This window comes from Plecotus auritus, assembly GCF_963455305.1.
Source record: "Plecotus auritus genome assembly, chromosome: 8".
NCBI lineage: Eukaryota > Metazoa > Chordata > Mammalia > Chiroptera > Vespertilionidae > Plecotus > Plecotus auritus.
In genome coordinates, this window is record NC_137782.1 from 143,726,140 (window position 1) to 143,742,098 (window position 15,959).

Here is a 15,959-nt window from a genome sequence, read left to right on the forward strand (position 1 = left end):
GTTCCTATATCATTAGCCTAACTCAGTGGTCGGCAAACTGCGGCTTTGCCGCTCTGTTGACTAATGAGTTTGCCGACCACTGACCTAGACTCTCGATTCCAATAATTACAGGCTGTTGTTGTTCCTTGTGATTAAGCCCCTATCCCAGTGGTCAGCAAACTCGACATTAGTCAACAGAGCGGCAAACCGCGGCGCGAGCCGCAGTTTGCCAACCACTGGCCTAACTCTACTACTTAGTAGTAATATTTATTAGAAGTAGGTGTTGGTTGTCTAATTTTACTTTAGTGGAAGCTATATCTTTTTAACATGGTTAGGATTGGTGAGAGTTATATTTTCTTTATTGCTTACATTTTATGCTATCTGATGTTAGAAATACCTTTATTTTTCTGTTATGTTTTCTCGTCACGCCTGTGTCTTTTTCTACCATTCCTTCTCTATCTAGTTTCTTCTTCTCATTCCTTAAGCCATTACCTTTGTATTATCCTTTGGAGAGCTCCTTTATTTCAGCATCTCCTTGTCTCTCACCCATCATCTGCTTCCCTTACTGTTACTAGTAACACACGGTAGCATTATGTATCTAATTGATAAATGGTACAGACCTTATCTTGGGTCTTTTGCCTCACTTCATGCTTAGCATGTTTTTCCACTGCCTTTTAAAACTTGGGGTATAATTCACATAAAATTCAGTGATTTTTTAAGTATATTTACAGAATTGTACAAGAATCACCATCTCATTCCAGACATTTTCATCACACTGAAAAGACACTTCATACCCATTAGCAGTCACTACTTACCCAGCTCCTGTGCCTTTGTCCGGAAGGAAGGACGTCCAGTCTAATTAGCATATTACCTTTTTATTATTATTGATTATAGTCATTATGAAGTAAATTCAGCCAACATGCCAGTTTAAGCCTGTAGGACAGTTTTTCCAACTTCTCCAGTCACACTGGTGAAGGTGACATGGCAGTTTGTATGTGATGCCTGTGGTCACAGAAAGAGTGGTGACAGTGCTGGCAGTGCCTTAATACCATGTAAAGGCCATCGAACGAATGCAGATATTGACAGGATGGCACTGATGGACAGTGCTGCTTCTGTGCCTACAGGCCAGGCATCTTATCTTCAGCAGAACAAAACCAGTGGTGCAGGAAGCAGAATACCAACCAACGTTCTATCAGCCACTTTTCTGTATTTCTCAAAGCTGCATAATAAATTATTGCTTATTTAAGGGGAGATGTAAATCTTAGACTGTTTTTAACTTGATAACAACTTAATATTTGTTCATTAATAATAACAAACTGTGTGCTAGACGATTGTATTAGTAAAGATATACCTTCCTGGTCCTTAACAGTTTATACTCTAATAGGAAAAATATACAAGTATACACATGTCCATAGTTCAGGGCTGGATATGGCAAATACTCTAAGAAGACGACAAAAGGAAGCACTGTTAGAGTTACAAAGTAGGGTTGTGGGTGAGAGAGAGAGAGCAGTAGAAGCTTCCTGTATGGGTGGGATTTGAGATGCGGCCAACTGACTGGATATGATACCACCAGGTGACAGGAGCATTGTGGATTGGGAAAACGATGATCAACAAAGGCATTAAGATTAAAAAATGTTTGGTGGATGGTTCATTTTTGGCTGCAATGTAGTGAGTAGTAGGAAATAAGGTTGAAAAGATTTAGGAGGGCTCTGGTTGAAAAGTTGGAACCGTAGAATTACAGAACGTTTGAGCCTGAGAGATTTAGGAAGGTGTATTTCTCTAATTTTATACAGAGTTGGAACTATGACCCAGAAAAGTTAAATACCTTTTGCAAGGATACATAGCTAGGTCATAGCAGGTGTCCTAGCTCCCACCTGTGTACAGCCTTAATAGCACCATCTAGGACACTCAAAACTAATCTGCCATTGACTGAAGGGAATGGGTTAGGATGCTGACAGATTAGGGACTTGTTTGGAGACTGATAGAATATTCCAGTTTGTAAATAATGAGCACTTAAACTTGCATGATGGCATAGTGAATATAGAAACGAGGAGACATATTTGGGGCATATTGCAGACGTAAATACAGAGAAAAGGAGCTATCAGAGAGGAATGTTATTTTTAGTATAAATAACTAATGTCCACTGATAGGGGAAGTGACTGAATAAGGGACTACTTCCAATAGATTCAAAGAATACCTGGCACTTCTGATTGGTTCTACTTTGCCAAGATACAATAGCTTCTTTGAAATAGTAACAAGTGAAGCAATTCCTTGCATTGTAGACTTGACTTGCCCCTCCCTCGTCAGAGTTGTCTTCTTAAAGTTAACGAGTCCAGCTATTTCAGTATAGATTAGGGCATCTAAAAGGACAGTAACTGTTATGCTTTACTGGGATTGCCACTATACTTTTTTATTTTTTTTAAATATATTTTATTGATTTTTATACAGAGAGGAAGGGAGAGGGATAGAGAGTTAGAAACATCGATGAGAGAGAAACATCGATCAGCTGCCTCCTGCACGCCCCCTACTGGGGATGTGCCCGCAACCAAGGTACATGCCCCTGACCAGAATCGAACCTGGGACCCTTGAGTCCGCAGGCCGACGCTCTATCCACTGAGCCAAACCGGTCTCGGCCGCCACTATACTTTTGACAGCCTTTCACAATCTGGGGATTGACACATGGGGCAATTTCACCTAAAGATTAAGCTGAGAGAGTGCAATATGTGGAAATGAATGGGATTTTTGTTAGGAAAATTTGATGAAACACATAATGTCAACTTGAAGAAAAAAACAAATCCATGATAATGACTACCATTTATTGAGTACTACTTTGTGCGTGATTGTGCTAAGCACTTTACTCTTTGAATCCCATTTTATACATGAGGAAACCGAGGCTTAAAGCGAAGACTAAATAATTTTCTGAAGTGACACTGCCAAGGAAGTGGTGGACCTTAGGATTCAAAGTTAGATCAATCTGGCTTCAAAACATATCCTTTTTTCTATGCTCGTCATCAGCTAACACCATATATCAATGAAATACCCCTTGGTGAATTTCTACATTGTGCTTAATTTGGAAACAAGGCTTTTTATAGTAAGATATTTTATTAATGTCTTCTTTACAGATATGTAATTGCTGGATGCAGACAACCAGGGAGAATCACCCCAGTGACAATTATGGTGTGTTTTGTTTCCCAGGGCATATTTGGAATCTGATGTCGCTATATCCGAGGAGTTGGTTCAGAAATACAGTAATTCTGCTCTTGGTCATGTGAACTGCACAATAAAGGAACTCAGACGCCTCTTCTTAGTTGATGATTTAGTTGATTCTCTGAAGGTAAGTTTATTTGCTTTTCATTTTTGACATACCCAGAATTTAATATCAAAGAGTTAGGAGTGTCATTTAATTTGTCTATATTAAGGTAAATGATAAAGATGTAATGAAATCCTGTTACAGTAAACTTGGGTCTCAAAATTAAGAATCCAATCAGCTATTTGAGATGAAGGAAAAGTACTTTGCCTTTTTAAAGAAAATAAGTTATAAATTCGTATTTTTAGAAAGCACAAGACTTAAAGGGAATTTTGACAGTAAGGATACAGATTAATAGATTTAATGCCAAATGTGGCTTACTCTGTTTTGATTTTGTTTTAGAGTCTAGCACTTAATTTCTTATCTTGTGTGTGATTCATATACACATGTAAGCTATTTCATATCTTGGACTCTTTCTTGGCATGTTTATTTTGCAAGAGCTTTAATATTCTGAAACACCTCAACTAATCTTCAGCTGGTAATTGTAAAGTTTTTCTTTAGAGTTGGGATCTTGCTACATAGCAGCTGTTAGAGTCTCACCTTGCAAGTGAACTTTCCCAAGGTTCAGACCACTAAACAGTCATGTAACATGAGCCCTAGCACTGGGCCTTGGGGACATTTGTACTGCTTTATGTAGAACTTGCCATTGTGTTTTGTGTTAACTTCCTGCAACCTCTGCTTCAGACAGACTTGTTTCCAATCTAAGCCTGTGTAGAAATGCACTCTGATAGTAACTATCATCATTTTTCTTTTCCAAGAGTAATGCACTGGTTTGCAATTTATCATGCAAGCCAAGGATATCATCGCATTAGGATGATTGGGCCTTTAGGCCCAGGGTAACTATTTCTGGGCTGGTCAGAATAGATTTAAATGCCCAAATTGCTTTTAACAAACATCTTAGCCTTAATATGCCAATGGATAGGCTTTATTTTCAGCTGTATGCCTCTCTCAGTGTAAGACTTAGAGCCCCAGTTAGTTACCAATAAGATTAATGGTAGTAATTTACTTTCCTTTTCTTACTTCTATTGTGTAGAGTGCTTGCATTTGGTGCTTATTTGTAGTAGTGCTTTGATGTCAGTATGTAAATTAAAAATTTCATGGTTTCTTTTTTTTTATTTCAGAGAGGAAGGGAGGGGGGGAGAGATAGAAACATCAGTGATGAGGGAGAATCATTGATCTGCTACCTCCTGCTCTCCCCACACTGGGGCCTGAGCCCACAACCCAGGCATGTGCCCTGACCAGGAATCAAACCGTGACCTCTTGGTTCTTGGGTTGGTGCTCAACCACTGAGCCACACCAGCTGGGATCTTTGTTTCTTAATATTGGGAAAAAAGATTTCCATTGAAATTATAGTTTACTACTTTTTCTCCTTAAGGATTAGCAGTACTTTTGAAAAGAAAAAGTAAAAGAAGAAATTTATGTGAATGATTTTTCTGAGTAGCAGTATTTGGCAAGCCCAGAGCTCAAGGAAAGCTGCTTGGTGACTTCCCCAGAAGGCAGCTCTTTCAGGCCTCCAAATAAGTAATAGTTGTTTCAGCTTATTAGCACATAGAATGAACTTTGCTTTAAAAAAAATTTATTGAATTTATTGGGGTGACATCCTATATAATAAAACCCTAATATGCAAATTGACCGAACAGTGGAACCACCGGTCGCTATGATGTGCACTGACCACCAGGGGGCAGATCCTCAATGCAGGAGCTCCCCCCTGGTGGTCAGTGGGCTCCCACAGGGGGAACGCCACTCAGCCAGAAACCGGGCTCATGGCTGGTGAGTGCAGTGGCAGTGGTGGGAGCCTCTGCTGCCTCCACTGCAGGTGGGTGGTAAGGAGCGAGGGGTCCCGGACTGCAAGAGGGATGTCCGCCAGGCTGAGGAACCCCTCCAGTGCACAAAATTTTGTGCACCGGGCCTCTAGTTGGTTAATAAAATTATATCGGTTTCAGGTGTACATTTCTATAATTCACTACCTCTGTATTGAATTGTGTGTTCACCACCCCAAGTCAAGTGTCCTTCCCTCGCCATTTATCAATGATGAGAGAGAATCCCTTGTACCCTGTTCTTTCTCCCCCAACCCACTTTGCCGCTTGTAATCACCATACTCTTGAACTTCATATTCAGGTCTCAAAACCTAATGAGGCAAAAGAATAAGGCAGGGGATCTGTCTTTTTCTCCAGATGCAAAGGTGCTGAGTACACTCTGATAATATACATGAAGGGTCTTCCTTCATCAGCCTTGTGGTTCCTGCTGCGTGGGGTGTACCACCACAGTGCACTCATTCCTACACAAGCAGCGATTAACCTTTTCTTAATGTCATCATGTGTGAGGAGTACAGTTCCATCTGTTTGCTTCCACTGAATAAGGCGACTGGAGAACACTGGCTCAAAATGTCTCATTGAAAAAAGCTGATAAAAAAACGTAGTGCTCTTGGACTCTTCATAAAAATGACTTAACATTATTGTCTTTCTAGTGAGAATTCCTTGAGCAATTGTCACTCACTTTATATAGAGAGCATTTTTTTAAAAAGAAGTGATTTTTTAAGCTTTATTACTATTAGTCTTTTAGCCATTGCAAATGATAGGAATCATATTCTCTCTCCCTAAAGCAAGCAAAAAAAATGGTTTTTAAAATACTCATTGTTTTTACCTTTTCAATGTAAAGGAAAAATTGATTTGCCCTGATTTATTTCCTTATATTCAGATATTAAATCTGTGGAAAATTGACTAATAAATAGCCCCCATCTCCAGTTACCAGATGAATTTGTGGAACACTGAGTTTCTTTAATTTTTAAGAATCTGCTTTTTATTGGAACTACTTTGATTTTATGTGATTCATAGCTAGGAAAATGGAAACCACCCTAATTTCAAGAAAATACAGTGGCAATTAGTCTTCATTTGTAATTTTTTTAAATTTAGAAAACAGTCATTGCATCAGTCTCTGTGGCTCATTTAAAATAGCTTCTAAACAAAATTTTCTAAGAGTTTCCTCTAATTCACTGTCTTCTTAAAGGTTTGGTGCCCTTTAAATTCATATAATCTACATTTCTAGATTCTGGGTCACAATTACCACTACTTCTATTTGAAACCTTCTTTCTCAGAAATTGAAAATTTTAGGTCCATTATTGTGAGCACATGAAACTTTTCCTTCTCCTCGCTTAATACCTTTTTGGGGCAGTGTGAGGGAAGAACCTATCTTTCAAATGTGACGGAAGAAATGACCAAACTTGCCGAAACCGGTTTGGCTCAGTGGATAGAGCGTCGGCCTGTGGACTGAAGGCTCCCGGGTTCGATTCCGGTCAAGGGCATGTACGTTGGTTGCGGGCACATCCCCAGTAGGGGGTATGCAGGAGGCAGCTGATCGATGTTTCTCTCTCATCGATGTTTCTAACTCTCTATCCCTCTCCCTTCCTCTCTGTAAAAAATCAATAAAATATATTTAAAAAAAAAAAAAAAAAAGAAATGACCAAACTTCACGTTTCATTAGAGCTTATGAAAAAGACCTGATGTGAGACAGTGGTTATCATTGTGCCAGGTCTAGGTCTCCTTCTTGGTGGGTGACTCGGACAAATAAAAACGTGTTCTGCCGATCTCTCCTTTTAAATTCTGTATGATCATCCCGTTCTGCTCCTTTGCAGTCTACACGAATAAAAGAGAAAGATGCAAATTGACTGTACCTTTGCAACACCCACCAGCCAATCAGGAGTGAGTATGCAAATCAACCCAACAAAGATGACGGGTTAATTTGCATACACAGGCCCGAGCGGCTGGGGGTGGGGCGGGATGCTTGTGTCATTGCCATGGCGATGACGCAGGCGTTCTGCACCGCCCCAGCAGCTCCTGGCCTCTGGGCAGCATGGGAAGGCGGAAAGGCAGCTCCGGCTGGAGCGAAGGTGGTGCCAGCAGCCAGGGGAAGGAAGGCCCATTCTTGCACGAATCTTTGTGCATCGGGCCTCTAGTTAACCATAAGATTCTAATTCCTAGAAAAGATTTCAAGTGTCCATAGATTGAGCAACAATCCATTTCTCAAAGGAATAATTCTAGGCAACCATTATTGGAAAATCACTGACAAAATAGTTGTAATTCCATTTAGTAGAACTTATTTCAAACATTAGTATAAAATTTCTTCACAGCCCAGTGGTTTGACCAGTCCATAGGCTTTGTTTTAAAAGTTGTATTTCGTAAAGTGGGTTTGTTCAATTGGGGGCGAGATACAAGGTGGAAGGAGATGAATGAAAGGGGAAGTAAAGGAGGATTGTTCTTCAGTAAAATTAGGTTGTGAAAGCTGTGTATGTGTCCTTTTCTTAGAGAGTCTAATGTATGTTAGTTTATTAGTACCTGAGGAGTCAAAGGCTAGATAACTTTATTTAACCTAATATTTGTCAGCCTTGTTTAAATAACACCCATTAGCACTGGAAAACTAATATAAGATACTTGAATAAATTTAAACCACCTAGATAAGGTTTACTTCCATTTCTGTGATTGACCTTTTGTATAAGGGATCTTTGATAGTGGTTCTTGTTTTAAAACAGTGGTCCTCACTCACTCCTAGCTGCACATTGGAAACATCTAGGCGCTAAAAATTTTACCTGGGAATGGAGGGTGAGGGGTTCCCAACCCATGAAATTGTGATTTAATTTTTCTGTGGATACTGCCTGGAGAATTACTGTTTTTAAAAGTTGTGGCATTGCCCTAGCTGGTTTGGCTCAGTGGATAGAGCGTCAGTCAGCCTGTGGATTGAAGGGTCCCAGGTTCAATTCCAGTCAAGCGTACATTCCTGGGTTGCAGGCTTGATCCCCAGTAGGGGACATGCAGGAGGCAGCCAGTCAATGATTCTCTCTCATCATTGATGTTTCTGTCTCTCCCTCTCCCTTCCTCTCTGAAATCAATAAAGATATATATAAAAAAAAAGTTGTGGCATTAAGCGGTAAACCCTGGGTTATAGTTTCTCCCCACTACCAACTCAATCCCTGCTGTAGAAGAAAAGAATATGACCATCCTTGCTGGGCTCAGCTTTGGGGCTTCTTGAGCAAGGCTTTGAGCTTAATTAGAAGGTTTTTTATTTTTGAAACCTCAAACCCCAAGAAAAAGTCTAATAACTTTATTTACTAGATACTAAGACCAGATGTTTTAGGCCAAGGTTCTTATTTTTCCGTCACATGGCTTTGGGTGGTAAAGACCAGACTCTGTACAGCAGTCCTGTGATTTTTCAGTGAAAATATATGCTAAAATTGTAACAACATTTCTAGCTATAGTTGCCTGAACATCAGCCAAACCATGATGTTCCAGAATACAATCTTAAATCTGAAAGTGAGTGGGAAAAAAGGTCTGAACTCCAGAAATAGCTGACCCAAAAGAACATTAAAATCTAGCCCCCGGGCCCTTAAGAAGTTATTAACATACACATTTTGACAGTTTCCTTTCTGGTTTCTTTGGCTCACAGAAAAATTAGAAGGGAAATGGGCTGTAGGACATGTAGAGACAGTCAAAGTGATACTAATGAATGAGGCTCAAGATGTCAAAAAAGGTCAAAGTGTTTAAAAATGCAGAAAAAGTTTAAAAATGTCAGGATTGCCATTTCTGAAATTCTGTTAAGTACCCTCCCTTCATTTTCTTTGAAAATGCACCCTCCACCCCTATTGAGACTAATAAAAATCATCTAGTAAAAATCTGTAGAGCTTTTTAATAAGGTATGTGTTACACAGTCAGACTTCATTCCCCTGGACAAAAGACAAACAAGACATGGCCCTTGTCCTCTTTCATCAAGTATTTGTTAGAGCTTCACTGGACTTTGTCCCTCTTCCTCCAGTTTCAGTACTGCCCAAGAGTTGAACTTTAACTTCCATGGTTTATTTGCATTAGCTTTAATGTTGCAAAGTATTTTCCGTGGAATAGCGTAACGTTTGTAGGTCTAGGGTTTGTGTGTGTGTGTGGGGGGGGGGGGGGGGGTGGCGGGTGTGTGTGTTTATTGACCTTTTTCTGCCTCTTTATACTAGCGTGCATACTCATGATGAATTCCCATGTATAATGGCTACTCTAGGTCAGTGGTCAGCAAACTGCGGCTCGTGAGCCGCGGTTTGCCGCTCTGTTGACAGAGTTTGCCGACCACTGCTCTAGGTGGTTTCATAGTAGAGCAAAGCAGATAGATTCTGGAGTCAGATAAACCTGAGATCACTGCCATCCTGGTCCGGCAACTTGCATCTTGGTTTCCTCCACTGTAGGGATAACAATAACACTTAACTTTTGATGAGATTAACAACCTAATGTAAGTTAAAACAATGGTAGTTGTTTTGTTATATAACAGTTACAGTAATTGTGTATTTGCTAGATGCTAGTTCTTACCATCACTCCTTTCTCTCTGGGCGGAGTGTACTCTGGAAACCCTTACCCCATTATTTTTGTTTTAGGCGTCTGACGTGTCACGTTTTCTTCAAACTTAGCTGCAACATTTAAAAATTCTGTGATAGCATTTAAAGATGTGAATTTGTTTTTTCCTCTTAAAATGGGGAAATTTGGTGACATTGGCCTGCAATAATTGCATGGCAACCGTCAGTGGAGCTGGGCTGCGGGGACCTCCTGGAGCGGGAGAATGCATGCAATCGTTTGCCTCAGTCCTCACCCAGGCTTCCTCGTGCTTTCACGTCACCTGCCTGGCCCTGCAGGCATTTGAGGCCTCCCTCTGGAGAAGCCTGGCTTTAGGGAGTGTCCTCCAAGAGGCAAGTGCAGTGACACTTGAGTCCCTTAGGTAGCCTGGGTGTGAAGTCTCAGGCTTCTCTCCTTGTGGACTTGGAGTGGGACACCTTGCCAGTGATCAAATTCGGACTGACTTCTAGCGTGTGTGTGTGATAGTATCGGAATTCTGTCATACAGGGTGTCTTCATTGCCAAAGCAATTTCTTCTAAAATGTGGCAGGTGGACTCTTTTCCCTTTAGACTTTAAGTGGTAATGGAGGAAAATAGCTCTGTTCCTCTGTAGTAAACTTGCTCAAGTGCAGAAATTATATTTAGCTTCTGCAATAGGAGTCTGTAAAACTGGGGTGTAGGGGGAGGCTTGCTAACCAGAGTCATGCTTCAAACCTTTACCAGTGATTCCATAGGAGTTGCTAAGACCAGGGCAGCATTTAATTTTTGATTTTCAGTTGACTGGCATTTGTTTTCTTCAACAATTAAATTCAGCTGTAGGGGTAATCAGTGTTGCAATTGGTAGAACTGATAGTTGGTGGGGGAATCCAAAGTGTCCTCCCTAGCCTGCAGTAAAGCAGCTCATAGTAGGCACTCAGATTTTGTTGCATGAAGAAAGATAAAAAGGGTGAGCCAATTGTCTGGGCCATGGCCTGTTTTGTACAGCCTGGGAGCTAAGAATGTTTTTTACATTTTTAAAGGATAATATTCAAAGAATATGTGACAGAGAGCTGGGTTAACTATGGCTGTTAAAACATGCATCACTGGGCAAACAGGGCCTCTGGTCCTTAATCAAATGCTAGAGGTGGTATTTTTGGTACCTGGAACCTAATCTCTTTGATAAGTCCTCCCTGCCCCTTTGTTACTTACTCAGATGTCTGACCTGTCAATGTCTGAATTATTCAGCTCATGAAGATCTTCAAGCACTTAATTTGTTAGTACTTAAAATCAGTTTGAATAGTGAATTTTCACAGCAGTTTTTCAGTCTTCCCATTAAAAGCTAAATTCTGTATTAGAACTGGAGTTATGGTGTAGCTTTGGCATGCTTTCTGATTTCAGAGAAAACAATCAACTATCTGGTAGTGTAGTCCAGAGAAAACGAACCAAATCTATTGTTTCGGTTAGGATTCTGAAATATCCATGTTACTATACCAAGTCTCCAGGGAATATGCCTCTACTAGTTTGGCATTTAGGTGGGATGCTTTTATTTGAAGCTTAGTTTTTAATAGGCTAACGTTATTTTCTTATAGTTTGCAGTGTTGATGTGGGTATTTACCTATGTTGGAGCCTTGTTCAATGGTCTGACACTACTGATTTTGGGTAAGTCCACAAAAGCATTGAAATGAAAAATTGCAGGGGGAAAAAAAGTGTGTATAAGGAGCTTAGAGATTTTATGGAGAATATTCTTATATTGTAGGAAAAATAGAGGAGGTATGTTTGAGGTTGTGACCTCTTTAAATAAATTGCCGATCCTATTTTTTGAAATGCTACTTTAATTCCTGAAGACTGCTCAGCTCACAGTGATAGAGCAAGGGTGGCCTTACCTGTATTTTATAAAGTCGGCGTGGCATGATTTGGAGCCAGGAGTGGTTCTTGCAGCCCCCTTGGTTCATTGCTCTGGCGTGGCCCCCCACCACTCGCTGCAGGGGCACCCAGGAGAGCCTGGGGATTAGTCACTCATTAGCAACACTGCCTGGCCTGCTTAGGAGTGTTGCCGGTTTGATGGCTTTTCAGTGTTTGTCCCCTAAATCATACCAGTCTATTTTAAAGGTTGTGCATTTCCTTTTCAGCTCTGATTTCACTCTTCAGCGTTCCTGTTATTTATGAGCGGCATCAGGTAATTTAACTGCAGATTTCAGAATACAGAGCTCATTTCATTATGTGGAACTTACAAATGTATCAGTGCCAGTTTCCAAAGTCTTCTACAAGTGAGAAATATGGTGGTTGCTTATGCCTTTACTTTGTTGGGTCATAGTAATAGTTAATCAGATTCTTTTTTAATGGTAATGTTCTAATATCTCCCTTATCCTTCTCTTCAGGCGCAGATAGATCATTATCTAGCACTTGCAAATAAGAATGTCAAAGATGCTATGGCTAAGTAAGTATTTAAAATCTGCAACATTTTTTTTATACCAAGGATAAGGTGTACTGGACTTTGAGAACAGTGCAGTAGCAAATCTCAATCAGAACTACAGTGTGACACGATTGCCAAAAGATTTTTTTCTAACTGTCGGGTAATTTATTTCTACATTTATTATTTGTAATTAAGATTTTAAAAAAAATAATTCATGAGGCCATGGTAGTAAAAATAATAGCTTGACAGCCTTAGGATTTCATTTCTTGTTTAAGGTAAGCTACTATAACAAGTCATTCTTGAAGGATAGCAAATTAAGAAGCAGAAAACAAAATACTTAAAATTTTTACATTGACCTTCCTCCTCCCCCCTTTTCATTTGTAGAATCCAAGCAAAAATCCCTGGATTGAAACGCAAAGCTGAATGAAGAAAAGCCCGAAATGACTCACAGTAGGAGTTTATCTTTAAAGGGGATATACATTTGATTACATGGGGGAGGGTCAGGGAAGAATGGCGCCTTGACATTGCAGTGTCACAGATCTTTATTTTTAGCAATGCAGTGTCTGAGGAAAAATCACCTTCTTGACTGCCACGTGTTCATCATCTTAAGTATTGTAAGCTGCTATGTATGGATTTAAACCGTGATCATACTTGTTTTTCCTATCCGAGGCACTGGTGAATGAAAAAGATCTGAGGAAGCTGTATATTAGACTTTGTTGCAGGTAGTCTTGCTGTATTTGGGGGATTGCAGAGAACATGAAGCTGAAAAAAAAAAAAACCCTTTTCACAGTTTGTGCACTGTGTGTGTATGGTCTGTGTAGATTGATGCAGATTTTCTGAAACGAAATGTTTAGACGAGATCATACCACTAAAGCAGGAGTGGAAAAGCTTGCCTTTCTGGTATGTTCTAGGTGTATTGTGAATTTTACTGTTATATTAATTGCCAATGTAAGTAAATATAGATTATATATATATCTATATATAGTGTTTCACAAAGCTTAGACCTTTACCTTCCAGCTTCCCCACAGTGCTTGATTATTTCAGTCATTGGTTCTACGTGTGTAGTTTCAAATACATAAGCAGAAAAGTATTTCTAGGCGCACTACCATCTGTTTTCAACATGAAAGGATGCCATGCACATAGAACTCACCATATAAACTTCATTGCACAGACTTACCGTAGTTAATTTTGTCACACACTCTGAATCTATGGACTGAATCTAATGCTTCCAAAAATGTTGTTTGCAAATATCAAACATTGTTATGCAAGAAATTATAAAGTGAAGATTTATACAGTTGTGGTTTAAGCTGTACTGAACTAAATCGTGGAATGCCTTGTGAACTGTAAAAGCGAAGTATCAATAAAGCTTATAGACTTAAAATATGTTTGGTATTTTGGTTTTGTGGAACTGTAGCAGATGAAAAGTACACACAAAGGGGGGAACAGACTTCGCTCCAGCCAGTGAGGGCTTCAGCTTGTGCAGCTGTGTTTACTTCATCAAATCGGACACACACCAAAATGTCTAAATTCTTTTTATACTTTGATAACTGAAAATAAATTCATGCACCAATTATTTTAACATAGAATACAGTGCAGGATTTATGAACATACATAAAATCATACCATATAAATGTTTACTAGAAGTTTTCTTGATACACAGACACTATTGCTCTGTAAATATAGTTGTACATACCAATATTTCTATGCAAGATTCAATCATATGAAAGTCAGTGGTACAATATAGGCAGACATGGTTATCACTCAGCATCACCAGTCACATGGTTACAGAAAACAATTAGGACTGCAGAGGGACTCTTAACGGGGCCCATCAACCTATCAGTGGATTAATGTAAGGCATTAATAAATTGGCATATAAAAATAGCTTCATGAATGACCTAATCCATTTAGAATGCTGAAGCACTTCTGTGGTAAATGTTAATCTAGTTAATTGGAACTGCTTCATTTCACCTTTTCTCTAGACTGACAACTGCAACTAGCCAGTAACTTAAGATCCAAAGTTCAGTTCACTGACCGCAAGGACTCACTGGTATATATGTGCTCAGAGTTACCAGTGTGCGCCACCATCCCTCCTGTCAGAGCGTCAAGTATGATTGGGGTGGTTTGGAGCTGTCTTCTGGATAAGATTGTCCAAGTCACATTCTATTAGCCAACCCACGCTGAGGAACGCTAAGCTAGATTATTTTGTTTTATAATCCTGACTTATCAAATATTGTTTGGGTTTAGGAATTTGTTCTATATATATATACACACACACACACGTATATATATATATATATATAAATAAATTCAGAAGCAAATCAGTGGTGTCCAGTCAGCCTCAGATCACCTCATTTGTTCCCATTTAACAAGATAAATCAGCTCATCCTCCTGGAACCGGTTGAGCTTTTTTTTTTTTTTACTTCTGCTAGTATTTTGGATTTTGTGGATTTGGCACTAAACATAATGAACACTCATCCTACTCCCTCCCGCCTGAATTTCTTTGTTGCTCACCTTCCTATAGCCACTATTTCCCCAGCAGGGAACTGATGCCCTTCCTTTGAGAAGCCTGGACATAAACAGGTGACATGGGTGACAGACCAGGAAACTCCTAAGTAGCCCTCCTCAGTTTGGAAGTGTTAGCACCTGATGTAGAAAGGAGATAATTTGTGGGAGGTGAGACAGCAGCCCACCCAACTGGAAACTTTCAAAGGCACTTAATGGATAGAAAACTCTGCAAACGAAATGTTAAAAAATTAAGTTTCTCAACTCGTTTATACATGGCTCATTTGGTTTTGAAAGCTAAATGTGGAGAACAGAGGCTATCGATAGTTATAGGACTTCGGTCCATCTACCTTGAGCTGTCTTATTCAACTTATTTGTAAAAAAAAAAAAAAAATGAACAATTTTTAAAGAATATAGAAACATAATAGCAAAACATCTTTTGCAAAAGTTTTGATGCAAATTAAAAGCTACATATTGGTTAGGGTAACTGAGGCTTTCAATTTTGTCAGTGGGCTACATTGTCAGATAGGATGTTTTGTCAGTGTTGTTAGTACACAGAGTTTTTAGTCTCAGGAACAGAGGCAAGCAGTCTTAACATGTTAGAACTGACCTTCCTTCTTGGCATCTCGGTTTTGGAAACCCCCGAGTGTAGTCTCACCACTGGTCTGGCGGAGCTTGTGCGCTGGCAGCGTTGGAGGCGTTGCCCAGCCGCGGATGGGGAGGAGGCGCCGCGTCACTACCTCTGCAGGTGCTGGGTGGGAGCAGCAGCAGCAATAAAGGGAGAGGTTTCTGGCCTTTACAGACATCGCCACACAAATATACTGAAAAAGCAGAGCAAACAGCCCGTTGTGCCTGGTGGACCTCATACTTTATCAAGTGACAAAAGCCATCTTGCCAGGGGCTCCCGAGTCCAGCGCAGGTGATGCAGAGCATGTCGTCAGTTTCAGGAACAAAAACTGCGAACCTGGGATCTTGCCCCCAATTAAAGATCACCATTTTTTTTTATTATTATTATTATTATTATTAAAGGTTTGGTTTTTTTCTGGCTCTTTCAGCAGCCAGAGTGTGCTGAACATGAGGACTTTTGGCAGTCTGACTTCACACTATCTCTCTTGTTACTGTTGAAAAGGCCTTATCAACTCCACTCGAGTAGGAGAGCCTTTCTAGTGTTCAGCACCGAGCCAGGGATCACAGCATGCTGCCCTGGCTACAAAGGCCTCAGGGCCTTTCATAGCAATCGAAAGTCACTCGCATCTCTGCATCTCCTGCACTGGGTGGCCGGTTCTCTTCTGTCTCCCACTGCTGGCTTGTTTACAGTTTGGCCGTTGCGGCTTGGTGCTACTTTGAATGGGTGTTTACACTCCACCGGAGCTGCTGTCAGTACTATCTCAAAGGCTCCAAGTGCTGGCAGCAGTTGGCACAGC

The 15,959-nt window shown here is 40.2% G+C and overlaps 2 protein-coding genes across 5 annotated transcripts in view; one reads left to right on the top strand and one right to left on the bottom strand.

Moving 5' to 3' along the window:
* The window catches only part of RTN4 (reticulon 4), a 59,087-nt gene extending 45,673 nt beyond the window's left edge, over positions 1-13,414 (top strand). For 3 of the 4 annotated variants that reach the window (XM_080683156.1, XM_080683155.1, XM_080683157.1), the window contains 5 exons: positions 3,175-3,313; positions 11,210-11,279; positions 11,750-11,796; positions 11,999-12,057; positions 12,418-13,414. In XM_080683156.1, coding sequence (XP_080539282.1) covers positions 3,175-3,313; positions 11,210-11,279; positions 11,750-11,796; positions 11,999-12,057; positions 12,418-12,460 — 358 coding nt within the window. In that variant the 3' untranslated portion in view covers positions 12,461-13,414. The remainder of the gene's footprint in view (positions 1-3,174; positions 3,314-11,209; positions 11,280-11,749; positions 11,797-11,998; positions 12,058-12,417) is intronic. The other variant, XM_080683154.1, reaches the window with a different exon arrangement.
* A 176-nt stretch (positions 13,415-13,590) lies between these two features.
* Positions 13,591-15,959, bottom strand: part of EML6 (EMAP like 6) — a gene marked incomplete at its 5' end in the record, with an annotated part of 220,528 nt that continues 218,159 nt past the window's right edge. The window contains one exon of the mRNA XM_080685637.1: positions 13,591-15,356. Coding sequence (XP_080541763.1) covers positions 15,332-15,356 — 25 coding nt within the window. The 3' untranslated portion in view covers positions 13,591-15,331. The remainder of the gene's footprint in view (positions 15,357-15,959) is intronic.